At 41.1% G+C, this 26,282-nt stretch overlaps 1 protein-coding gene and 1 pseudogene across 1 annotated transcript in view; both read left to right on the top strand.

Moving 5' to 3' along the window:
- The first annotated feature begins 335 nt into the window (after positions 1 to 335).
- Positions 336 to 26,282, top strand: part of SIMC1 (SUMO interacting motifs containing 1) — an 81,126-nt gene continuing 55,179 nt past the window's right edge. Inside the window, exon 1 of the mRNA XM_072756550.1 lies at positions 336 to 629. Within this exon, the coding sequence (XP_072612651.1) occupies positions 501 to 629 (129 nt within the window). The 5' untranslated portion in view covers positions 336 to 500. The remainder of the gene's footprint in view (positions 630 to 26,282) is intronic.
- LOC112928496 (large ribosomal subunit protein uL6 pseudogene) lies at positions 2,871 to 3,517 on the top strand (annotated as a pseudogene).

The raw sequence follows: 26,282 nt of genomic DNA, 5'->3' as shown, positions 1-26,282 counted from the left end.
GCAGGCCCCTCCCCTCCAGGCCGCTCCCCAGCAGCAGTCTGTGGACGCGGGCTCTGTCAGAGGCCTGTTCACACCTCGCTTCACACTTGGTCAGTTGGAAGCAGGTGAGGAAGCCCTCGCAGCCTCAGCGTCACGCACGCACCACCGCAACACCGGCCCAAGCCGGCTGCGACTTGCTTTTCTCACTCTCTTTTCCTCCCTCCCCAGGAAGGGAGGACCAGCGCCCCCGCCCCGCACAGCGCCCGCAGCCCGCCGCCCGCCGCCCGCCGCCGGGGGGCAGGCTCGGGAGGGGCGGGGCGGGGCGGGGCGGGGCCGGCCGGCGGGGGCGGGGCTCGGGGCGGGAAGGGGCGGGGCCGGCGGGGTGATGGCTCCGGTTGCCGCCACCGCCGCCACTGCCGCCGCCTCAGCAGCAGGAACCGAAGCCGCCGCCGCCGCCGTCGCTGCCGCTGCCGCCTGGGTCGCCGGGCGCCCGCGCGCTGCCTTGGCCGGGGCCCGCAGCCATGGAGGACTTCATCGTGATCTCGGACGACAGCGGCTCCGAGAGCTCCGGGGGGGCCCGCTCGGGCAGGGCGCGGAGGCTCCGCCGGGCCCTGTCTCGGACCCCCGGCGCTCTGCCCCGCCGGACCGTGGTGAGTGAGCGAGCCGCCTCTAGCGAAGCCGCGCCGCGGCCGGAGCGTCGCCCCCCTCGGGCCGCGCATCTTCGCCTCCCGCTCCCCGCCCCCCGGCTTGGCCCGCTGTCCCGCGCGCCCCCGCCCCCCGCCCGTCGGCGCCTCCCAGCTGCAGCCGCTTCCCGCCTCGCCGCCCGCCGGCCTCTCCCGCCCAGAGGAGCGCGTCGGGCCCGGGCCCGGGCCCGGGCCGCGGCCGCCGGGCCTCCCGGGCCTCCCGGGCCTCCCGGGCTCCCAGGCTCCCGGGCTCCCGGCTCTGGCCGCAGCGGGCCGGGGCTGGCGACGGGGGCTGAGCACATGGACGGCGTCGGGCGCGCCTGCGGCGGGGGGTGCGGGCGCCGGCTGCAGGCAGGGGTCTCCGGCCGGGCCGCGGGCTCCGCGGGACCCCGGGCGGGGGGCGGGGGGCGGGGGCGTCGCGGTCCTGGGGGCTGGCCCGGATCTCGAGGCCGGGACGCGGGAGCGTGTAATTGTGTGGCCTGTGGTGGGTACAGATGTGTGCAGGGAGGTAACAGGAGCCTGCGCTGGGAGAGAGGGAAGCGCGGGCCTGAGCCTGAGCCAGATGGTGGCGGAGCTCCAGGGCCTGGCAGCCGAACGAGGGGCCCGATTTTGGAGTTCTGCAGGAGGGCGATTTATTTCGCTTAGCAAACGTTTACCAAGCTCTAGAGGAATAGGGAGGGAAACATCTTGCTCTGTTTCCTTTTCCCTCAAGCCCCTTAGCCTTTGTCCTTTTTCCTGAGATGGTGAATGAAATATCTATGGCCCCTGCCTTTCTAGAATCCTCCACAGATATTTACTGAACCCCTAATGTGTGCTAGATGGACTAGGCCCAGGGGGATACAAAGGAGAACACAACATCCGTGGTGGTCCCTCTCACGGAAGGTGATACATTCAACAAGTGAGTATTGAGTACTCAAGGGGTGGGAGGTGGACAGGCTTTTTCTCTACCACAAGACTCAACATCAGACTTCCAGCAGTGTTCGCAGCCTCCTCCCCAAAATAAAAGAATTCTTATGCTGCTCTTATTTGTATAGATCTGTAACCAAGAGTTTAAGGAAGACACCTTTATTCATATGCATATCTCCTAGTTTCTGCTCCTTTGATCTCAGCCAGTTTGCAATCCCTATGTCTCCACAGGGAGCCCCTGCTGTGTCCCAGGTATAATGCTAAATGGTAGGTGCTCATTACAAAATGAATGCCATGCAAAGCCAATTAACTTAGAGTCCTAAGTGGCCATGGTTCAAGCATGAAGGATTCTCAGGAAATCTCAGTTAAGAATTTAAATGAGATGGACAGACAAGAGATTTTCACGGTAGAAGTGAGCCAACTTGGTAAGTGAATGGCAGTGTGTAGAACACAATAGATCCACAATTAATGTTTATTGGATGAAAAAATGGTTGAAGGAAGAGGAGAGAGAACAGTTCAAGCGGATGTTTGGTAAGTGAGAGTGAGTACAAGAGTAGGAGCAGGTTTGCAGTAGAAGGGATGCTGCATTCAGTTTGGACCTCAAAGAAGAGGACTGTGGAACTCCAGAGAAAAGTCAGGACTGGAGAGAATTGGTAATCATCTAAATAGAAAAGAGCGCTGGGGGCCGAATTGATGACGAAGATGAACAGTGAAAAGACTATAGAAAGGAAAAAAAGGTGGAAGGAAAAAATACTGCAGAATAACTCATAACTATGCCTTTCCTCCTGTCTTCCTCTCTCCTATTGCTCCTTCTCTCAGCCTTTCCTCCTGTCTTCCTCTCTCCTGTTGCTCCTTCTCTCAATCCCCCTTTAACTTTGTCAACCTACCAGCTCCTTTTTCTTCCAGGTATTGCCCAACTTTCCTCATCCTGGCCCAGCTCCCTTCTTCAAATGCACAGATATCATCCTTATCCCAATCTGTGGTGTCTCTTGAGGCCCTTCACTATATGAATGAGTACACTCAAACTGCTCCCCTCCCCTGTGACTACCCAACCAAGCATTTTGATCTTGAGCCTTTTGAATAGTACTCAGTGTAAATCTTGCTTTTCCATGTATTTACTCCAATTTTCTTAAAAACTCAAGGCTCAGTCCTTTTATCACTCTTGCAAATTAAATAGGGTGGTAGGATAACCTTGTAAAAGATCAGAAGCATTGTGCAAAGTTAAAGTGTAAAACTCCTTTGTCTACCTTTCCCTGAAGACCCTGAGGGAGACGCTCTCTCTTTGCCACATCTGTTGCTAGAATGAAGACCATTCTCAGCAATCACCCTGAAAGGACATACTGTGATCGTGAAGGCCCCAGAGGAACCCTGCGAAGGGACTTCAATCACATCAGCGTACAACTCAGTCTTCTCGGAAAGAAAAAGAAGAGTTGACAAATGGTGGGGAAATAGAAAAGAACTGGCTACCGTTCGCACGTTCTGTGGTCACGTACAGAACATGATCAAGGGCGTTACACTGGGCTTCTGTTACAAGATGAGGCCAGTGTATACTCACTTCCTCATCAATGTTGTTATTCAGGAGAATGGTTCTCTTGTTGAAATCCGAAATTTCTTAGGTGAAAAAATACATTCACAGGGTTCGGATGAGGCCAGGTGTTGCTTGTTCTGTATCTCAAGCCCAAAAAGATGAGTTAATTCTTGAAGGAAATGACATTGAACTTGTTTCGAACTCCACTGCTTTGATTCAGGAAGCGACAACTGTTAAAGACAAGGATATCAGAAAGTTTTTGGATGGTATCTATGTTTCTGAAAAAGGAACAGTTCAGCAGGCTGATGAATAAGATCTGAGTTGTCCAGCAACAGGAACAGCAAGATGCCAGATGATTTTTCAGATTTATTTGTGATACCTTAAGAATGCAATAAAAAGTATACTCATTAAAAAAAAAAAATAAAAAGACCCTGATGTCAACAGAGACCTCTGTTCAAATCCAGGTCTCACACATAGCAGCCGTGAGAGCTTGGGCTCCTTTCTCAGCTTTTGCACTTGAAAATGTTGATACTTGGCAGGACTATTAGAAGTTTTTTTATGAGGCAATGCAAGGAAAATGCCTAGCATCAGTGATAGCTTTTGATACACTTTGTGCTATTTCTCAACCAAGCTTTGACTTTCTCAAGCTCGGCAGGCAAAGAAATAAAAGAAACAAGTTTTATTTATTTTTCTTTTTTACAAATATTGACTGAAGAAAAACAACTTGCTTAAATTCAGGAAATCAGAAAACTATCTCCAGTGCTGTAGTTAACATTTCTGAACCCCTAGTCCTTAACTTGGGCTCTAGTCTTCATTCAGTTTCTAAAATGTTTCTCTGTTTTCCATAATACTTAATTGCTTTTTGTTTCCCACTTATAAAAGCTAAACGTGTTCAGATAATTTTTGTTGACCTAACTATAAAAAGTTTAGAAATATATGTAGGAGAAAATCTTAGAAACCAGTATTGACATTTTGAAGTATGTCTGTCCAAAGTTTTATCTGTAAATGCCATTGTGTATTCATACATACCTGTGTGTCTTCCCCATACATGTTTTTGCAAAAATGAAATTTCACTATACATGTGGGGTTTTTCTTAAGATTTTATTTATTTGTTCATGAGAGACAGAGGTGGGGGGCAGGCTCCCTGCAAGGAACCTCATGTGGGACTTGATCCTGAACCCCAGGATCATGCCCTGAGCTGAAGGCCGTGGCTCAACTGCTGAGCCACCCAGGTGTCCCTTTTTTAAGATTTAATTTATTAAAAAAAAAAAGATTTAATTTATTCATTTTTGGAGAGAGTGAACAAGAGCAACAGAGTGCTAATGCAAGCAGAAGAAGGGGCAGAGGGAGAGGGAGAGAATCCCAAGCAGACTTCATATTATGCTAGGAGCTGGACGTGGGTGGGGCTCTATCTCAGGACCTGAGCTGAAACCAAGGGTCAGATGCCTAACTGACTGAACCATCAAGGCTAAGCATGTGGGGTTTTTAGTTTGCCTTTCGATGCACTTTTTATCTCTTGCTGCACCAGTAAGTACTTGCCTCCCCAATATATATTTTTTTAATTTTTTTTTATTTATTTATGATAGTCACACACACACACACACACACAGAGAGAGAGAGAGAGAGAGAGAGAGAGAGAGAGAGGCAGAGGGAGAAGCAGGCTCCATGCACCGGGAGCCTGACGTGGGATTCGATCCTGGGTCTCCAGGATCGTGCCCTGGGCCAAAGGCAGGCGCCAAACCGCTGCGCCACCCAGGGATCCCCCCAATATATATTTTTTAATGAAGAGCAACTTTTTTAAAAAAGATTTTATTTATTTAGGGCAGCCTGGGTGGCTCAGCAGTTTAGCGCCAGGTCCAGGGCCTGATCCTAGAGACCCAGGATCGAGTCCTACGTCAGGCTCCCTGCATGCAGCCTGCTTCTCCCTCTGCCTGTGTCTGTGCCTCTCTCTCTCTCTCTGTATCTCTCATGAATAAATAAATAAATAATCTTTAAAAAAATAAATTAAAAAAAGATTGTATTTATTTATTTGAGAGAGAGAGAGAGAGAGCATGAACAGGAGGAAGGGCAGAGGGACCAGTAAGCTCCCTCCTGAGCAGGGAGCCCAACATGAGGCTTGATTCCAAAACCTTGAGATCATGACCTGACCCACAGAGGTGCCTGTCCTTCTCAATATTTTTAATGTATTTCATTGTACAGATTTATAATCTATTAAAGGATATCATGCTGACATTTCTCAATTTTCTCTGTCATAACCTATGTAAAGTCCTTATGGGGACAGTTGGGTGGCTCAGCAGTTGAGCGCCTGCCTTCAGCTCAGGGTGTGATCCTGAAGACCCAGGATCGAGTCCTATATCAAGTTCCCTGCATGGAGCCTGCTTCTCCCTCTGCCTATGTCTCTGCCTCTCTCTCTCTCTCTCTCTCTCGGTCTTTCATGAATGAATAAATAAAATCTTTAAAAATAATAATAATAATAATTTTTTAGCCTTGGCACGTCTGGGTGGCTCAGCGGTTGAGCATCTGCCTTCAGCTCAGGGCATGATCTTAGAGTCTCAGGATTGAGTCCCACATTGGGCTCCCTGCATGGAGCCTGCTTCTCCCTCTGCCTATGTCTGTGCCTCTCTCTCTCTGTGTGTGTGTCTCTCATTAATAAGTAAATAAAATCTTTTTTTTTTCTTTTTTTTTATACATGTCATTTCTAAGTGGCCAAAGTTTTAGGCATATCAGAATCACACACACACACACACACACACACACACACACCTCTTCATACCCTTCGAAAAATACAGTAAAATTTGATCTCAGTTATATACATTTCACCTTACGATTGTTAGCACTTGGCACAGTAACAGGTACATACATAGCCAGTATCAGTAAATGTTTGTCCAATGAGAAGTCACAGGGGAGTGCTAAGTCCAGAAGGTGAGCAGGATCAAAGTTTAATTTCTTGGACTAAAGACGTCATACTCATGAGCGTCTGCTCTTTAATTCCCCATTTCTGTCTCTTGTGTCAGAGAGGTAGTGAGTGGTATAGAAATAAGAACACAGGACTAGGAAAGGGAGAGAGAAAGACCTAAGTCTTGGCTCTGCCACCACCTAATTTTGTTACCCTGGGAAAAGTATTCTCTAGGGTCCTTTTTTAGCACAAAATACACACACACACACACACACACACACACTATGGCACTGTTTTTTTTGTAAATTATTTTTATAGCTGAAGAGCAAAACCACTTCATCAATTATAAAGTGTCATAAAATGTACAGGTCATAAAATGCACCACCGGGGCTGTGCAGTAAATAAAATCTTTAAAAAAAATAGTAATTGTTTATCCTTGTTCATTTGCTTGTTTAGGATAAGTTCCTCTTAAAAGTAAGAGTTGAAGTCAAAAGATATGCCCTCTTTGAGACCTCTTGATATATATTACCAATTTTCCTACAGAAATTGTGCACCAATTCTCACCATATCCTTTTCTCTACTACCTAGTCACCCCCAGATGTTATCAATTTATTTGGTAAAGATTTACTGAACTTACTATATGCCAGGCATTTGTAGGCACTGAGAATACAGCTGTGAATAAAACCAAGTCCCTGCCCTTGTGGAGGTTCTATTTAAGTCAGGAGGAGACAAACAATAAACAATCACCTAAATATAATGTCAGACAATATACAGAGCGTTAGAAAAAAATAGACATTTTTGTTTTTTTAATCTTTGCTAATATGATAGCCAAATTCTATGAGGTGTCATAGTTTTAATTTTTTTTCTTTGGTTGTGAGTCATTCTTTCAGTAGATACTTTTAAGCACATACTCTGACCCTGGGGACCAGAAGTAAATAAGGTAACAATGGACCTACATTCTAGTGGGGAATTATAAGCAATAAACAACTAATAAATAATAAGTGTAATAGTAACTTGGATGGAATTGGGAACATTAGATTGTGTTTTCAAAGAAGGCCTTTCTCTGAGGAGTTAATATTTGACCTGAGAACAAATGACAGACTAGATTTGTTATGCGATTTAAGGAAATAAGGTAGCAGCAAAGGGTGCAACAAAAGCAAAGACTTGGAAGTAGAAATGGCATGACTAAATAGAGGAATGGAAAAGCTAATTACAGCCCCCTTAGCTTGTAATGAGTGAACAAGAACCCTAAGAGATGAGAAGTAGATAGCCTAGGTCATATAGGATTTTATAGACCACAATAAGAAGTTCAAATTTTATCCTTATGTAATAAGAAATCTTTGAAAAGTTTCAGGCAGGGGAATGACAAAATGTGATATACATTTTTTAAAAGGTGACTTTAGCTACTGTGAAAAGATAGGATTGAAAGGTAAGGTAACCCTATACTTTAGTATACAAATGGGAATCCTTTTGCAAATGAAAGGGGTTGCTGACTAGAGGGGATGTCAAGCAACAGGTAAAAATTGGAACTGTCCCAAACAAACCAGAAGTATAGTCACCTTTTTTTTTAAGAGGACCAAAGTGGAATTAAATCATTTTTTAAGATTGCTGCAGTAATCCAGACCAAAAATAATTGTAGGTTCGAATAGAGTGGGCAGGGATACTGGAAGGATTTGGTAGATATTTAGGAAGTAAAATCAACAAGTCTTAGGAACTTGGATGGGGACAGTGAGGGAAAGGGAGTAATCAAGAATGATGTCCTGGTTTGGGCCTGAGCCACGATGCATGTTGGTGTCCTTCATTGAAATGAAGACTTGGAGGAGGAACAAGATTGGAAGAAAGATACAAGAGTTCTGTTTTGAAAATGTTGTAAGTTAAGATGCTTATAGAACAGCCAACTGGAGATGCAAGGTATATTGTTTGTACTGAGTTTGGAGGCCGGGGGAGAAATTCTACGGACACAAATTTGGTGTCATTGGCACATAGATTGTAGTAAAATCATTTATCTGAATGAGACATCTAGGCTAAGAATCTACAAGAGGAAGAGCATCCTGGACATAATGGTAGGGCACACCACAGTGACTAACTACCTCAGGTGAAGGCAAGGGAAGGAGGAACAACTAGTGAAGTCAGAGGTCAGAGCATGCTCAGCATGTAGTAAACCTGGACATTTCTATCACCAGTAAATATATTGGATATATATAGAGAGAGGGAGAAAAAGAGATTGTGTGTGTACATGTGAGAATTACCTGTTCTCCTATTGGGGTGTTTTTGTAAATTTACCTTACATATTAAAGACTTTATGGGTTGAATTGGGTCCTCCAAAAAGATATGTTGAAGTCCTAACCACCACTACAGAAATGTGATCTTATTTGGAAATGAGGTCATTGCAGATGTTATAATTCAAGATGAGGTCATGCAGAGTAGGGTGGGCCCTTAATCCAATGTGACTGGTGCCCGTATAAGAAGACATGAAGACAGAGGAAGAACACCATGTGACAATGGAAGCAAAGATGGGAGTTGCAGCTGCAAATCGAAGAATGCCAAGGATTTCTGGTGATGCCAGAAGCTAAGAGAAAGGCTTGGAACAGATTCTTCCCTAGAGACTTCAAGGGAGCATGGCACTGCAGAAAGCTTGATTTTGACTTTTAAGCCTCCAGAACTGTGGGAGGAAAAACTTCTGTTGTTTTAAGCCAGTTTGCAGTAATTTGTGCTAGGAAACTAATACAGCCCGCTGTGTCATACATATTACATTTCCCCCCCAAACTTTTGACTTATTTTGGTTCTCTACAGAAGTTTTAAATTCTTATGTTGTCAGTCCTATCACTCTTTTCCTTAGAAAGGCTTTCCTCTTAAAATTATAAAAATATTTTTTACATTTAATTTATTAATCCACCTGAAATCAGTTTCAAAAAAGGGTTAAAACAGTAATATTTTTACTTCCGGTTGGTTAGCTAGTTGTCCCAAAATTGTTTATTGAATTATCTACCGTTTCTACCCAGTGGTTTAAAGAAATACTACATTTATCAAATGGTAAAATTTTATATATTTTTATGTTTATTTTTGGACCTTCTATTCTGGCCTTGTTATATGCTACTTTAATATAAGCAGAAGAGGGGCACAGAAGAAGAGCCTGGCTGTGTCTGTCAGTAGAGCACGTGACTCTTGGTCTCAGGATTATGAGTTCAAGCCCCATGTTGGGCCTGGAGCCTACTTTATTATTTTTTTTAAAGATTTTATTCATTTATTCATGAGAGACACAGAGAGAGAGAGGCAGAGACACAGGCAGAGGGAGAAGCAGGCTCCATACAGGGAGCCCAACGTGGGACTTGATCCCAGTTCTCCAGGATCACACCCTGGGCTGCAGGCGGCGCCAAACCACTGAGCCACCGGGGCTGCCCTGGAGCCTACTTTAAAAATAAAAATAAATAATCATAATCAGAAAAAACTCTTCATTGATCTTTTAAGAATTTTTTTGACTAGTTTTGTGCATTTATTCTGTCATAACTTTAAAATCATTTGGTCAACTTCCAAACAATTTCTACTTTTAAAATTGGGAATACACTAAATTTAGAAATCTATAGTTTGTGGGTGGTGTCTTTACACTTTTATATATGTATTTATGCATCTTTTATCTTTATGGGGTTTTTTATTTGTTTTATGTTTAGATAGATCTTTTCTTCCTGAGATTACTTTCTATTTATTTCCTTTTTATTGGTCTTTTACTATCTCATTTTTAACATGTAGGTCTTTAATTCATCTGAAATGTTTTATATGACTTGAAGTATGCTCACCATTTTCCATATACTGTATTGCCAAATTTCTAAGATAGTACCAAATTGTAATATTTGCTGTCAACTTACAAATAGCTTTTCAGGAAAAAAAGAAACTAATACGTGAAATGTGAGACCAACAACTAGATGCATTCTGATTCCATATGTATGGGAAAAACATTCTAGATGTTAGAGTTTATAATATATGATGTTAATCAGTTGTCTGGGAATAATTTCTCAGTTATCTTTTTCTTCACTTATCTCAAACACATTTTTTTTAAAGATTTATTTATTTATTTTAGAGAGAGAGTACAAGTGAGTAGGGGGTAGTGGATAGGTGTAGAGAGAGAATCCTGAAGCAGACTCCATGCTGAATGTGAGCCTGATGCAAGGCTCCATCCCAAGACCCTGAGATCACGACCTGAGTTGAAACCAAGAGTTGGCCACTCAACCGACTGCACCACCCAGCTGCCCCTTGAAACACATTTTTTTTTTTTTAAGATTTTATTTATTTGAGAGAGAGCACAAATGGGGAGGGAGAAGCAGACTCCCACTGAGCAGGGAGCCCAATGTGTGGCTTGATTCCAGAACTCTGGGATCATGACCTGAGCCAAAGACAGATGCTTAACTGATTGAGCCCCGAAACACATTTTTAACACCAAATTATTTTACACACTTATATCTGTTTCTGGATTTTCTTTTTGTGTTTTATTGATTTGTCTATTCTCAATGACAGAATTCTACTGTTCTATTTCTGTGGTTTGATAGTATTTGGGGGGGTATCTAATAGAGCAATTACATCTCCTTATTCCCCCCCCCCCAAAAAAATTTCTTGGTGATTGTACCCATTTAGTCCTCCAAAAGAATTTTAGAATAATTTTGTCAAGGATATCATATATCAGGATTTCTTTGGATCAGACAATTCTTTGTTGTAGGAGGCTGTCCTGTGTACTATGGAATGTTTAGTTGCATCTTTGGTCTTTGCCCACTAGATGCCAGCCAGTAGCAGCACTCTTCCTCTCCCCTGACTTGTAACAATGAAAAATGTCTTCAGACACTGCCAAATGTCTCCTGAAGGGCAAAATTGCCACTGGTACAGAACCACTACACTAGATTTATAAGTTAATTTAAAAAGAATTAATATCTTTATAATACTATCTTTCTAATTAGAAACATGGTTTAACTTTCATTTTATGAGGTTTACTTTTTTGCAATCAATAAAACTGTCTTTGAATCCTGTGCCTTTCTTATCCTGGAACTAGTGTTCTGATTTTGAATGACTGGTTACCACATAGGATTGAGCATGTTAATCATGGTGAGCCTCACATAGTAAAAGTAGCTAGCATTAATGCCAACCAGTATGCTAATCAAGTACTTTGCCTACATTAATTCATGTAATTTCACTGTAGCCCTGTAAGGTTAGTACTGTTACTTTCCCAATTTGATAGATGAAGAATCTAGGTAAGGTCAAGCAGGTGCTAACTGATAAAGCAGGTTTACCACTACTAGTCCCAATCTTGAAAATCCTGGGGTAAACTTGCAAACCTCTTACCAGGTTTCCAAGGGCACCTCCTCTGGAGATACTAGATATAAATGGATAAGTTGAATAAAGCAAGTTGCAAAATATAATTCTGTTTTTTTTTTTCAGTGTATCATTTGTAAGAATAGACCCATTGGGGCCTTTTAAATAAAAAAATTTTTTTTTAAGATTTTATTTATTTATCCATGAGAGACACAGAAAGAGAGGCAAGAGACAGGCAAAGAGAGAAGCAGGCTCCATGTAGGGAGCCCAGTGTGGGACTTGATCCTGGGACTCCAGGATCATGCCCTGAGCCAAAGGCAGACTCTCAACTGCTGAGCCACCCAGGCATCCCAAAAAATTATTTTTTAAACTCTATCATAGACTTTAAGATATTTTTAAAAATCATCTCTTTCGGGATCCCTGGGTGGCGCAGCGGTTTGGCGCCTGCCTTTGGCCCAGGGCGCGATCCTGGAGATCCGGGATCGAATCCCACATCAGGCTCCCAGTGCATGGAGCCTGCTTCTCTCTCTGCCTATGTCTCTGCCTCTCTATCTTTCTCTCTCTCTGTGTGACTATCATAAATAAATAAAAATTAAAAAAAAATAAAATAAAATAAAAATCATCTCTTTCTCAATCCCTTCCCCCAAATATAAGTTCACTGTTGGACATAGCCATATCCCCATCAACTAGCTTAATGCCTTAAACAGAAGCAGTGCTCAGTAACTATTTATTCAAGGAGAAACAAAATTTGTATTACTGGTTTTCTAAGGAATCTTTTACTCCTGGTAAGTTTTGTTACAGTAATGTCTCCCTTCTATAATGGGAGAGCCAAGAAATAAATAATGGTGCCTGGGATCAAGCCCCACATTGGGGATGAGCAGGAAGTCTTCTTAACCCTCTCCCTCTGCCCTTCTCTGCACTTGTGCTCTCTCTCTCTTTTTTTTTTTTTTTAAACATGTCTTTTGTTGTTTTCTTTTTTTTAATTTTTATTCATTTATGATAGTCACACAGAGAGAGAGAGTCAGAGACACAGGCAGAGAGAGAAGCAGGCTCCATGCACCAGGAGCCCGACGTGGGATTCGATCCCGGGTCTCCAGGATCACGCCCTGGGCCAAAGGCAGGCGCCAAACCGCTGCGCCACCCAGGGATTCCCTCTCTCTCTCTTTCAAATAAATACAATCTTTTTTAAAGTGGGGAGGGAGGATGCACCTGGGTGGCTCAGTTAATTAAGTGGCTGTCTTCAACACAGATCATGATCCCAGGGTCCTGGGAACCAGCCCTGCATCAGGCTCCCTGCTCAGTGGGTTGTCTGTTTATCCTTCTCCCTCTGCCCCCCCACCACGTGTGCTCACATTCTCTCAAATAAATAAATAAAATCTTAAAAAAAATAAAATAAAAAATATTAATACCTCATTCAGATTATTGCTCATTTTGCTTACAATGGTACTCCTAGTGCATAACATGATTCCTGACACATAGCATACATTCAACAAATATTTTATCAACTGCATGTTATTCTGATATTCTAAAAAATACCATAATTATTGGATCAGCCCCTTACAGATTTTAGGTTTTTTTGCTATTACACACTATGGTGTGATGAGCTCTCTTGCATGGTCATAAGAACATGCTTGTAGGACAAATTTCTTATGGTGGAATTTTGGAGTTAAAGAATAATGTGTATTTATAATTTTAATATATGCCATTTTGTGGACATAGTGCATTCTCTGTGGGATCCTAGTATCAGAACCCCAGAACTGTGTTTGCGGAACTCCCATCTTTGGAGATACCATCTGTTTTTTCCCAAATAAGCTGATATGCCAGATACCTTCTCAGGCTTCAGTCTCAGATACCAGTCAGATATACTTACTCTAAACTTTAAGTAGGAAGCTGATGATGGGAAGAAGCAGAGTCAGTGGACTCCATTTTGGTGAGATGGCATCAGCAATGACATTTAGCAATTATAACAGTTCTGGTGGCAGAGTACAACACTGGTGCTGCTGGCCATATAGGCTGGGGTGTTTGTACACAGTGACTGTGATAGTGGGGCATTCAGTTGTGCAACATGGTTTGCAGCACCAGATTCAGACTGTATAGATTCCAAGCTTAGTTTTCAGGCACTTGTCTGGATTCTAGAAGCTACTCATTAACCTTTAATAAGTTCCTTTTGTGGTTAAATTAGAGGGGTTTTGAGGGGGATTTGTTTTGTTTCATACTTGCAGTTAAGATCACTGATTGATACATAGCCACCAGATTATACTTCCAAAAGATTATAACATATATTCTTATACAAACTGTATATAAGAAACCTGTTTTATTGTACTGTAGCCAACCTGGGTATTATCAAACTTTTTAGATTTGTGCCAAATTTCATAGTCTAACGTTCCGATTTTCTAGAATTTTGCTGAAAGGAAAAACTCTTCTTAAATGGTTAGCTCATTAAATGCTGTCAAATTATCGATTCAATTATATGAAAAACTCATAAACTAAGTTTTCATTTAAATTGGACCTATTTTCTGTATATTTTAATTACTGAAGCTCTGCAGTTTATATTTAGTAGGGATTCCTATGATATTGTGATTTTTCCTATGATATTGTGGGCCAAGGATATTTGATTATTCAGATGACAATATATATGTATTTCTCATGTATATTTGGTCTTCATCCTTGGTTCTTGGCTCACAGCTCTCAAAACCCTTGAAACTTCTTAAGTGATGAGACTTTAAAGATGTTCTTTGTTATGTTAATGAGGTGGCATTTAAAAATCACCTAAGGATGGAGCTGTTTGCCAGTGAAGCCAGCCATGTGATTAGAGGATTGGAATTTCAGTCCCATCCTTTAACCTCCAGAGAGTGGAGAGGGCCTAGAGATTGACTTCAACCACCAATGACCAATGATTTAATTAATTGTAACAATGTAATGAAACCTTCATAAAAACCCAAAGGACAAGATTTGGAGAGCTTCTGGGTTGGTGAACTCAGAAGTGCTGGGAGAGTGGCACACCTAGAGAGGATTTAGAAGTTTTTGGAACTGAGCTCTTTACCTGTGGAATCTGATTCTATCTCCAGGTAGATAGTGTCAGAGTTGAGTTGAATTCTCTGACATTGGTGTCTGGGAGTTGCTTGTTGGTATGGGGAAGCCTTCACCAGATGCAATGAAATTGGATCCAGGAACCCTTTTCACCTCCTCACTTATCTTTTGTTTTCCCTTATAATTTTTTATGTTATTCTTGACCTTTTTCTCTTTCAGATGAACTTTTGAGTCATCCATTCCTTTTAAAAATACTATTGGAATTTTGCTTGGTATTTATTGAATGTATAGATTAATTTGGAAAAGAACAAACACTTTTTAAACTTTAAGATTTTTTTACAAAAGCTACATGAACAGACAATCTGAGTAGGCCTATATCTATTAAATTGAATCAATGATTAATAACTTTCCAAATTAGAAAGCACAAGTCATTTGCTGGAGTCAAATCTGTCAGGCAGCAGTGTTCCTGGATAGAGGAAGAACAGAGGCCAAGGAGCAGACAGTAGATTGCACTGTATAGGGATCCACTGGGTTGCACTGGGAGAAAATGTTCCTCTTCCTGGAGTACTTTTGTAAGAGGGTAGGTATATTGCCTCTCCAAGGACAAGGGATCCATTTAAGGCCATTCAACAGCAGAGGACAGAGACACGTGCTGAGGACGGATAACTTGGTCACAGCTTTTTGCTGTACTTCACCATAGACTCCAGGCACCTGCGTAGCTGTGCAACTGCTTTTCTGGGACAGTGGCACTGGATGCAGCACTGGGAGGCTCTCCTCCTGGGAAGGGGAGTGCATTTGCACCTTTGCCAGGGGTCCTTTAAGATTTGGAATTTTGAATCCTAGCCATGCACCAGAGACAAAACATGGGAGAATATTGGCACAGGCATGCCAATGCCCCATCACAGACAAATCAAGGGCAGGGATCCAAAGGAGGCCTGGGTCACAGGAGGGGAGATTGTTCCCTTTTCTGTGAGGGCTTCCTGAGCAATGGCAGCCACGAGTTCCCCTCCTTGGCTGAGAGGGCAGGGTGAGACCATTTTCCACCACCACCCCCTTCACCCCCAGCATAGTTGGTCTTCAGTGAGCAACACAGTGCCCTTAGTAGAGGCTAGAGACTAAATCCACCAAACCCTGCTCCACTGTACCCTGCAGGGGCATCTTTACTAGGACAGGTCTGACTGTGAGCCAGTACACCAAACAGCATCCCCAGAAGACCAGCAGTCACCTTGCATGTACGAAGTCTACTGATCACAGAGTGCTCCAAAGAGTCAGCTTCAGTTCTGGTGGAAACAGGACCAGGCTTTCCTTCAGGTAATACAATGACACTAAATTCATATCTATCAGTAATTACTCTGAATGTAAGTGGACTAAATGCTCCAATCAAAAGACACAAAAGGTATCAGAGTGGATAAAGAAACAAGACCCACTGATATGCTGATTACAAGAGACTCATTTTAGACCCAAAGATACCTCCAGATTGAAATTGAGGACATGGGGAACCATTTATCATGCTAATGGACATCAGAAGAAACCTATAGTAGCCATACTTGTATCAGACAAACTAGATTTTAAAACAAAGACTGTTATAAGAGATGAAAAAGCGCACTATACCATAATAAAGATATCCATCCAACAAGGAGATCTAACAATTGCAAATATTTAGGTCCCCAACTTGGGAGCAGCCAAATATATAAATCCAATAATAACAAACTTAAACTCATTGATAATACAATAATAGTAGGAGACTTTAACAACCCACTCACAGCAATGGACAGATCATTTAAGCAGAAGATCAGCAAGAAAACAATGTCTTTGAATGACACACTGGATCAGATGGACTTTACAGATATATTCAGAGCATTTCATTTGGCAAAATACACATTCTTTTCAAGCGCCCTTGAAACATTCCCCAGAACAGATCACATACTGGGTCACAAGTCAGGCATCAACTGGCACAAAAATATTTGGACTGAAACAGAAAGAAATAGAAAATTTCAACAGACCCATTTCCAGAAAAGAAATTGAATCTGTAGCCAAAAATCACCCAACAAAAAAGTCCAGGGCCAGATGGCTTCCCAGGGGAATTCTGCCACTTAAAGAAGAATTAGTAAGGGGCACCTGGGTGGCTCAGTTGGCTAAGTGTCTGCCTTCGGCTGAGGTCATGATATTGGGCTCTTGGGATGGAGCCCCATGGTCAGGCTCCCTTCTCAGTGGAGTGTCTGCTTTTCCCTTTCCCTCTCCCTGTGCTTGCTGCTCTCCCTGATTGTGTGCACACGCGTGTGCTCTCTCTCCTTGCTCTCTCTCTCTGTCAAATCTTTTTTTAAAAAAGAAGAATTAATACCTATTCTTCTGAAACTGTTCCAAAAAATAGAAATGGAAGGAAAACCTCCAAACTCATTCCATAAGGCCAGCATTATCTTGATTCCAAAACCAGCCAAAGACCCCACAAGAAAGGGGAATTACAGACTAGTATCCCTGATGAACATCGATGCAGAAATTCTCAACAAGATACTAGCTAATCAAATCTGACAGTACATTAAAAGGATTATTCACCACAATCAAATGGGATTTAATCTTGGACTACAGGGGTGGTTCAATATCTGAAAATCAATCAACATGCTACACCACATTAATAAAAGAAGGGATAAGAATCATATGATTCTCTCAGATGCAGAAAAAGCATTTGACAAAATACAGCATCCTTTCTTGATAAAAACCCTCAAGACAGTAGGGATAGAAGGAACATACCTCAACATAATATGGCCATATATGAAAGACTCAGAGCGAATATCATCCTCAATGGGGGAAAACTGAGTTTTTCTCCTAAGGTCAGGAACAAGACAGAGATGGCCATTCTCACCACTGTTGTTCAACATCCTGCTGGAAGTCCTAGCCTTAGCAATCAAATAGCAAAAAGAAATGCATCCAAATCAGCAGGAAAGAAAAGCAAACTTTTACTCTTCACAGACAACATGATACTCTATGTAGAAAACCTACAAGACTCCACAAAAGATTACTAGAACTGATAGATGAATTCAGCAAAATATAAATATAAAATCAATGTACAGAAATCTGTTGCATTTCTTTACACCAATACAATAACAAAGCAGCAAAAAGAGAAATCAAGGAATCCATCCCATTTACCACCAACACCATAAGATGCCTAATAATAAACCTAACGGAAATAAAAGATCTGTACTCTGAAAACTATAGAACACTTATGAATTAAGTTAAAGAAGAAACAAAGAAACAGAAAAACATTCCATACTCATGGATTAGAAGAACAAATATTGTATAAAACAATTTATACATTCAGTGCAATCCCTATCAAAATAATGCCAGCATTTTTCACAGAGCTAGAACAATTCTAAAAATTATATGGAGCCACAGAAGACTAAATAGCTAAGTAATGTTGAAAAAGAAAACCAAAGCTGGAGGCATCACAATTCTGAACTCCAAGCTGTATTACAAATCTGTAGTCGTCAAGACAATGTTGTACTGACACAAAAATGGACACATAAATCAATGGAACAGTATAGAGAACTCAGAAATGGACCCATAACTATATGGTCAACTAATCTTCAACAAAACAGGAAAGAATATCCAATGAAAAAGGTCTCTACAACAAATGGTATTGGGAAAATTGGACAGCAACATACAGAAAAATGTAACTGAACTACTTTCTTATGCCATACACAAAAATAATTAGAAAATGGGTGAAAGACCTAAATGTGAGACAGGAATCCATCAAAATCCTAGAGGAGAACACAGGCAGCATCCTCTTTGACCTCAGCCACAGCAACTTCTTTCTAGACACATCTTTAAATATAAAGGAAACAAAGCAAAAATGAACATTGGGATTTCATCAAGGTAAAAAGATCTGCACACAGAAGGAAACAATCACAAAACTAAAAAGCAACCTATGGAATGGGAGAAGATATTGGCAATTTGTCATTTCTTATAAAAGGTTAGAACCCAAAATCTATAAAGAAGTTATCAAACTCAACACAGAAAGCAAATAATCCAGTTTAAAAAATGGGCAGAAGACATGAATAGACATTTTTCCAAAGAAGACACAAAAAGGGCTAACAGACGGGATCCCTGGGTGGCGCAGCGGTTCGGCGCCTGCCTTTGGCCCAGGGCGCGATCCTGGAGACCCGGGATCGAATCCCACATCGGGCTCCCGGTGCATGGAGCCTGCTTCTCCCTCTGCCTGTGTCTCTGCCTCTCTCTCTCTCTCTCTCTCTCTCTCTCTCTCTCTCTGTGACTATCATAAATAAAAAAAAATAAATAAATAAATAAAAAGGGCTAACAGATGCATGAAAAGATGCCTAATATCACTCATCACTTCACACCTGTCACAATGGCTAAAATTAACAACACAGGAAACAACAGATGTTTGCAAGGAACTGGAGAAAGGGGAACTGTCTTATACTGTTGGTCGGAATGCAAACTGGTGCAGCCACTCTGGAAAACAGTATGGAGGCTCCTCAAAAGTTAAAAATAGAGCTAGCTATCTTTTGACCTAGCAATTCCAGTACTAGGTATCTATCCAAAGAATACAAAAATATAGATTTGAAGGGGCACATGCGCCCTAGTGTTTATAGCAGCATTATCCACAATAGCCAAATTTTGAAAAGAGCCCAGATGTCCGCCAATTGATGAATGGGCAAAGAATATGTCCATATGCAATGAAATATCAGCCATCAAAAAGAATGAAATCTTGCCATTTGTAACAACATGGATGTAGATAGGGTGTATTAAGTGGAAAAAGTCCGAGAAAGACAAATACCATATGATTTCATCATAATAATCACTAAATGGGTGATGGGCATTAAAGAGGGCACTTGTGATGAGTACTGAGTATTTTTTTTTTTTTTTTTAGTACTGAGTATTATATGTAAGTGATGAATCACTAAATTCTACTTCTGAATCTTATACTACAATATATGCTAGCTAACTTGAACTTAAATAAAACCTTGGGGGATGCCTGCGTGGCTCAGCGGTTGAGCATCTGCCTTCAGCTCAGGGCGTAATCCCAGGATCCAGGATCGAGTCCCACATTGAGGTCCCTGCTTCTCCCTCTGCCTGTGTCTCTGCCTCTCTCTGTGTCTCTCATGAATAAATAAATAAATCTTTAAAAATAATAAATAAATAAAATCTTGGAAGAAAAAAGAGATGGAGTGGAGAAGATGGCAGAAGAGTAGGAAGACCCTAGGCTCACTTCATCCCATAAATACAACTAGATAACTATCAAATGATCCTAAATACCTCAGAAATTGATCTGAAGACTGGGAGAACAAACCACAACTAAAAGTAGAGAAGAGGCCACATCAAAGAAGGTAGTAAGTACAGAGACATGGTTTGAAACAAACAGATAGTGGCTGCTGTAGTAGGGAGGGAGCCATGGGCACAGAGAAGGGTGAGAAACTGATGAGTACACAGGGCAAATGAATCCCGTAGCTAGCAGTTGGCTTGGAAAGCAAGAGGGGCCAAATTTCATGAGTTCTTGCAACCAGCATGGAGTTTTAAAGGTCATCAGGCTTGGCTGGGATAGAACCAGAGGGCATTGCTCTGCTGTTGGAGAGAAGGCAGGCAAACAATCCGCGGACATACAGCATGGAAACAGCAATCACAAGAGTACCTGGGGCACACAGTGAGGTGTTATCCACTCATCTTAGAGTGCATCCCAGAGAGACAGTGTCAGCGGAGAGACCCCTCCAGAAACAAAGGAACTGCTGGTACCATTTCCCTCCCTTGCCCCTCAACATAAATACAGAGCCACATGTAAGAATCAGAGCAATGCCAATACTCACTACCTAACTTATTTACACCAAGCCCCACCTACCCCACAGTCCAGTGGAACCAGCCCTGGACCACCCAGTCATGCTTGCCTCACTCCCAGCATAGTGGGCTTCCTCCCCCAAAAGACTGGCCCAAACCCCTGCTCACACCTTGTCTCCCAACTCAGGAGTTTTGCAGAGCCTCTGTTCTGGTGCCAGTGGTGACAGGTCTTATTTCACAAACAGACCAGAGCATGCGTAGCTAAAATGTGCCACATTCAGGCCAGGGACCAAACACTGCCCACTCAGTGGTCCAGAACCTTTGGGATGCAGCAAAAAATAGTTCTAAGAGGAAAGCTTATAGCAATACAGGCCTACATCAAGAAGCAGGAAAAGAATGAAATAAACAACCCAACTTTATAGGAGCTAGAAAAAGAACAAACAAAATGCAAAACCAGCAGAGGGAAGGAAATAATAAAGGCTAGAGCAGAAATAAGTGATATAGAAACTAAAAACAAAAACAAAAAACTGAACCAATAGAACAAAGAAACCAGGAGGTGGTTCTTTGAAAAAAATCAATAAAATTGATAGACCTCTAGTGCCAGCTTATCAAGAAAAGAGAAGTGACTCAAATAAAAATGAGAGAGAACTAATAACCAATACCACAGAAATACAAGAGAATATTATGAAAAACTATATACCAACAAATTAGACAACCTAGAAAAAATGAATAAATTCCTAGAAATATATAACCTACCAAAATCGAGGCAGTAAGAAATAGAAAATTTGAACAGACTTGATAACCAGCAAAGAAATTGAATCAGTTATCAAAAACTCACAACAAAAGTTCAGGACCAGATGGCTTCACAGTCCATGTCTACCAAACATTTAAAGAAGAGTTAATGCCTATTCTTCTCAAACTAGTCCAAAGAATAGAAAAGGATGGAAAACCCAAATTCATTCCATGAGGTCAGCATTACCTTGATACCAAAACCAGATAAAGATGCTACTAAAAAAAGAGCTACAGTTTAGTATCCCTGATGAACACAGATGCAGAAATCCTCCACAAAATACTACCAGAATGAATTCAGCAATACAGTAAAAAAAATCATTCACCATTGTCAAGTGGGATTAATTCCGGGGTGGCAAGGGTGGTTCAGTATTTGCAAATCAGTCAACATGATACATCATATCAGTAAGAGAAGTATAAGAACCATATGATCATTTCAATAAACAGAAAAAGCATTTGACAAGGTACAACGTCCATTCGTGATTAAAAAAAAAAAACCCTCAACAAAGTAGGCTTAGAAGGAACATACCTCAATGTAATAAGGCCATATATGAAAAACCCACAGCTAACACCATCCTTAATGGGGAAAAACTGACAGCCTTTCCCCTAAGGTAAGAAACAAGACAGGAATGTCCACTCACCATTTTTATTCGTCGTAGTACTGGAAGTCCTAGCTACATTCAGGCAGATAGACAAAGGGATGGATGGAAAGAGAGAAAGGGAGGGAGAGGGAGGGAGGGAGGGAGGGAGGAAGGAAGGAAGGAAGGAAGGAAGGAGGAAGGAAGGAAGGAAGGGCATCCAAATCAGTAAGGAAGAAGTAAAACTTTCATTATTTGCAGATAACATTGTACTATATGTAGAAAATTTTAAAAACTCCACCAAAAAACCTACTAGAATTAATAAGCAAATTCAGTAAAGTCGCAGGATACAAAATTCATATGTAGAAATCTTTTATGGGCAGTCCAGGTGGCTCAGTGGTTTAGCGCCGCCTTCAGCCCATGATCCTGGAGACCTGGAATCGAGTCCCAAGTCAGGCTCCCTGCATGGAGCCTGCTTCTCCCTCTGCCTGTGTCTCTGCCTCTCTTTCTGTGTCTCTCATGAATAAATAAATAAAATCTTTAAAAAAAAGAAATCTTTTACATATTTATACACCAAAAATGAAGCAGCAGAAGGAAAAACTAAGAAAACAGTCCCATTTATGGGGTGCCTGGCAAGCTCAGTTGGGAGGTCATGCCTCTCTTGATCTTGCAGTCATGAGTTCAAGCCCCATGTTAGGTGTAGAGTTTACTTTAAAAAAAAAGAAAAAGGAACAATCCCATTTTTAATTGCACCAAAAATAATAAGATACCTGGGAATAAACCTAACCAAAGAGGTGAAAGACCTGTACTCTAAAAACTATAAAACACTAATGGAAAAATTTAACACAAAGCAATAGAAAAGACAGTCCATGCTCATGGATTGGAAGAACAAATATTGTTAAAATGTTTATATAACCCAAAGCAATCTACACATTTAATGCAATCCCTATCAAAATATTAACAACTTTTTACACAAGTTGTTCCAACTTGTGTAAAACTTTAGAACTTAAGAATTGGAACAAACAATTCTAAAATTTATATGGAACCACAAAAAACCCTGAATAGCCAAAGCAATCTTAAGAAAGAAGAGCAAAACTGGAGGCATCACAATTCCAGACTTCAAGTTGTATTACATAGCTGTAGTGACCTAAACAGTATAGTATTGGCACAAAAATAGACACATTGATGAATGGAACAGCATAGAAAACCTGGAAATGAAACCACAACTATATATGGTCAGTTAATCTTTTTTTTTCATGGCTTTCCTCTTTATTTTTATTAAAGTTCGATTTGTCAACATATAGTATAACACCCAATTAATCTTTTTTTTTTTAAGATTTATTTATTTACTTTAGAGAGAGCACATGCATGTAAGCAGGGGGAAGGGCAAAGGGAGAGGAAGAGAGACTCTTCAGCAGACTCCCTGCTGAGCCAGGAGCCCAATGCAGGGCTGGATCCCAGGACCCTGAGATCATGATATGGTCAGTTAATCTTTGACAAAGCAGGAAAGAACATGCAATGGGAAAAAGACAGTCTCTTCAACAAATGATGTTGGAAAAACTGGACAGCAACATGTAAAAGAAACTGGACCAGTTTCTTACACTATACAGGAAAATAAATTCAAAGTGGAGTAAGGACCTAAATGTGACACCTGAAACCATAAAAAACCTAGAAGAGAACACAGACAGTAACCTCTTTAACATAGGCTGTAAGAACTTTTTTCTAGAAATTTCTCATAAGGCAAGAGAAACAAAACCAAAAATATTGGTACTACATCAAAATATAAAGCTTTTTACACAGCAAAGAAAACTATCAACAAAACTAAAAGGCAACCTACTGAATGGGAGAAGATATTTGCAAATGACATATCTGATAAAGATTTAGTATCCAAAATATGTAAAGATATTCTAAAACTCAACACCCAAAAACCAAATAATCTAATTTAAAACAGGGCAGAAGACATGAACAGATAACATTGCAGATAACATTGTACTGAACAGACATTTCTTCAAAGCTGACATTCAGATAGCCAACAGACACATGAAAAGATGCCCATCATCACTTACAATTAGGGAAATACAAATCAAAACTTCAATGAGATATCACCTCATACCTGTCAGAATGGCTAAAATCAACAACACAGGAAACAGGTGTTGGCAGGCATACGGAGAAAAGGGAATACTCATGAACTGTTGGTGGGAATGCAAAGAGGTACAGCCATTGTGAAAAACAGTACGGAGATTTCTCAAAAAGTTAAAAATAGAACTACCCTATGATCCAGCAATCATACTACTAGATATTTACCCAAAGAATACAGAAACTAATTCAAAGGGATGTGTGTGCCCTGATGTTTATCGCAGCATTATTTACAATAGCCAAATTGTGGAAGTAGCCCAAGTGTCCATCGATAGATGAATGGATAAAGAAGATGTGATATATATATATAATGGAATATTATTTAGCGATAAAAAGAATGAAATCTTGCCATTTGCAATAATATGGGTGGAGCTAGAGAGCATAATGCTAAACGAAGTAAGTCAGAGAAAGACATACTATATGATTTCATTCATGTGTGGAATTTAAGAAACAAAACATTTGAACAAAGGGGGAAGAAAGAGACAAATCAAGAAACAGATCCTTAAACTCTTGATTATAGGGGATCCCTGGGTGGCGCAGCGGTTTGGCGCCTGCCTTTGGCCTAGGGCGCGATCCTGGAGACCCGGGATCGGGTCCCACGTCGGGCTCCCGGGGCATGGAGCCTGCTTCTCCCTCTGCCTGTGTCTCTGCCTCTCTCTCTCTCTGTTTGTTACTATCATAAATAAAAAAAAAATAATAATAAACTCTTGATTGTAGAGGACAAACGGATGGTTACCAAATGGATGGGTTAAATAGGTGATGGGGATTAAGAAGTGCACTTGTCGTGATGAGCACTGGCCAGTATATGGAATTGTTGAATCCTCATACTGTATACCTGAAACTAATATAACTATATATTAACTAACTGGGATTAAAATAAAAACTTAAAAAGCCAAAAAATACTAATAAAACATATCTAAAATGTTTTTAAACAAATAACCATACATAGGCATCCATTCATGGTTAAAAACTCTCAGCATACTACAAATAGAGGATGAACTTCCTCAACTTGATAAAGAACATCTACAAAAATCCTATAGGTGATAACCATACTTAATGTAAGAAACTTGAAACATCCCACCAAGATTAGGAATAAGGCAGATGTCCCCTCTCACCACTGCTTTTCAACATCATACTGGAAGTCCTAGCTGATACAATAAGAGGAGAAGAAGAAGAAGAAATAAAAGGTATACAGATTAGGAAAAAATAAATAAAATTGTCTTTGTTCACAGGTGTCATAATCATCTATGTGGAAAAAAACCCCAAAAGAATCAACCAAAAAACTCCTGAAACTAATAAGTGATAATAGCAATATTGTCGATGCAAGATCAATTTACAAAAGCCAGTCATTTTCTATGAACAGTGAACAAGTGGAATTTGAAATTTAAAACATACTACCATTTACATGAGAACCTTAAAAAATAAGATAGTATAAATAAAGTAGGTAGAAGATCTATATGTGGAAAACTACAAAACGGATGAAAGATATCAAAGAACTAAATAAATGGAGGGATATTCCATGTTTGTGGATAGGAAGACTCAATATTTTTTTTTTAAATTTTTATTTATTTATGATAGTCACAGAGAGAGAGAGAGAGGCAGAGACATAGGCAGAGGGAGAAGCAGGCTCCATGCACCGGGAGCCCAATGTGGGATTCGATCCCGGGTCTCCAGGATCGCGCCCTGGGCCAAAGGCAGGCGCCAAACCTCTGCGCCACCCAGGGATCCCCAGGAAGACTCAATATTATGAAGATGTCAGCTCTTATGAACTTGATCTGTAGATTCAACACAATTTCAGTTAAAATCCTAGCAAGTTATTTTATAAATATTAATAGGATAAGTGAAGTTTATATGGAAGAAGCAAAAGACTGCAGATAGCTAACTCAATCTTGAAGGAAAAGAACAGAGAACTGCTACTACTTGACTTCAAGACTTGGTACAAACTACAGTAATCCAAACAGTGTGGAAAGAATAGACAAATAGTTTGATGGAACAAATTTGAAAGCCCAGGAGTAGACCCACATTAATATAGTCAACTGATCTTTGACAATGGATCAAAGATAGTCTTTTCAACAAATGGTGCTGAAACAACTGGACATTCACATGCAAAGAAATGAACCTACACACAGATCTTACACCTTTAACAAAAGTTAACTCAAAATAGATCATAAACCTGAATGTAAAACTATAAAAATGTAAAACTATAAAACTCCTGGAAGAAGGCAGCCCCAGTGGCGCAGCGGTTTAGCGCCGCCTGCGGCCCAGGGTGTGATCCTGGAGACCCAGGATCGAGTCCCGCGTCGGGCTCCCTGCATGGAGCCTGCTTCTCCCTCTGCCTGTGTCTCTTCCTCTCTGTGTGTGTGCCTCTCATGAATGAATAAATAAAATCTTTTTTTTTTTTAATTTTTTTTTTTATTATTTATTTATGAGAGTCATACAGAGAGAGAGAGAGAGAGAGAGGCAGAGACATAGGCAGAGGGAGAAGCAGGCTCCATGCACCGGGAGCCTGACGTGGGATTCGATCCCGGGTCTCCAGGATCGCGCCCTGGGCCAAAGGCAGGCGCCAAACCGCTGCGCCACCCAGGGATCCCTGAATAAATAAAATCTTAAAAAAAAAAAAAAAAAAACTCCTGGAAGATAAAGTAGAGAACACGTACTACATGAGTTTGGGCAATGAC

This window comes from Vulpes vulpes, chromosome 4 (assembly GCF_048418805.1).
Source record: "Vulpes vulpes isolate BD-2025 chromosome 4, VulVul3, whole genome shotgun sequence".
Classification (NCBI taxonomy): Eukaryota; Metazoa; Chordata; class Mammalia; order Carnivora; family Canidae; genus Vulpes; species Vulpes vulpes.
Note: the sequence above shows the minus strand (reverse complement) of the source record. Positions and strands in the feature narration are given on the sequence as shown.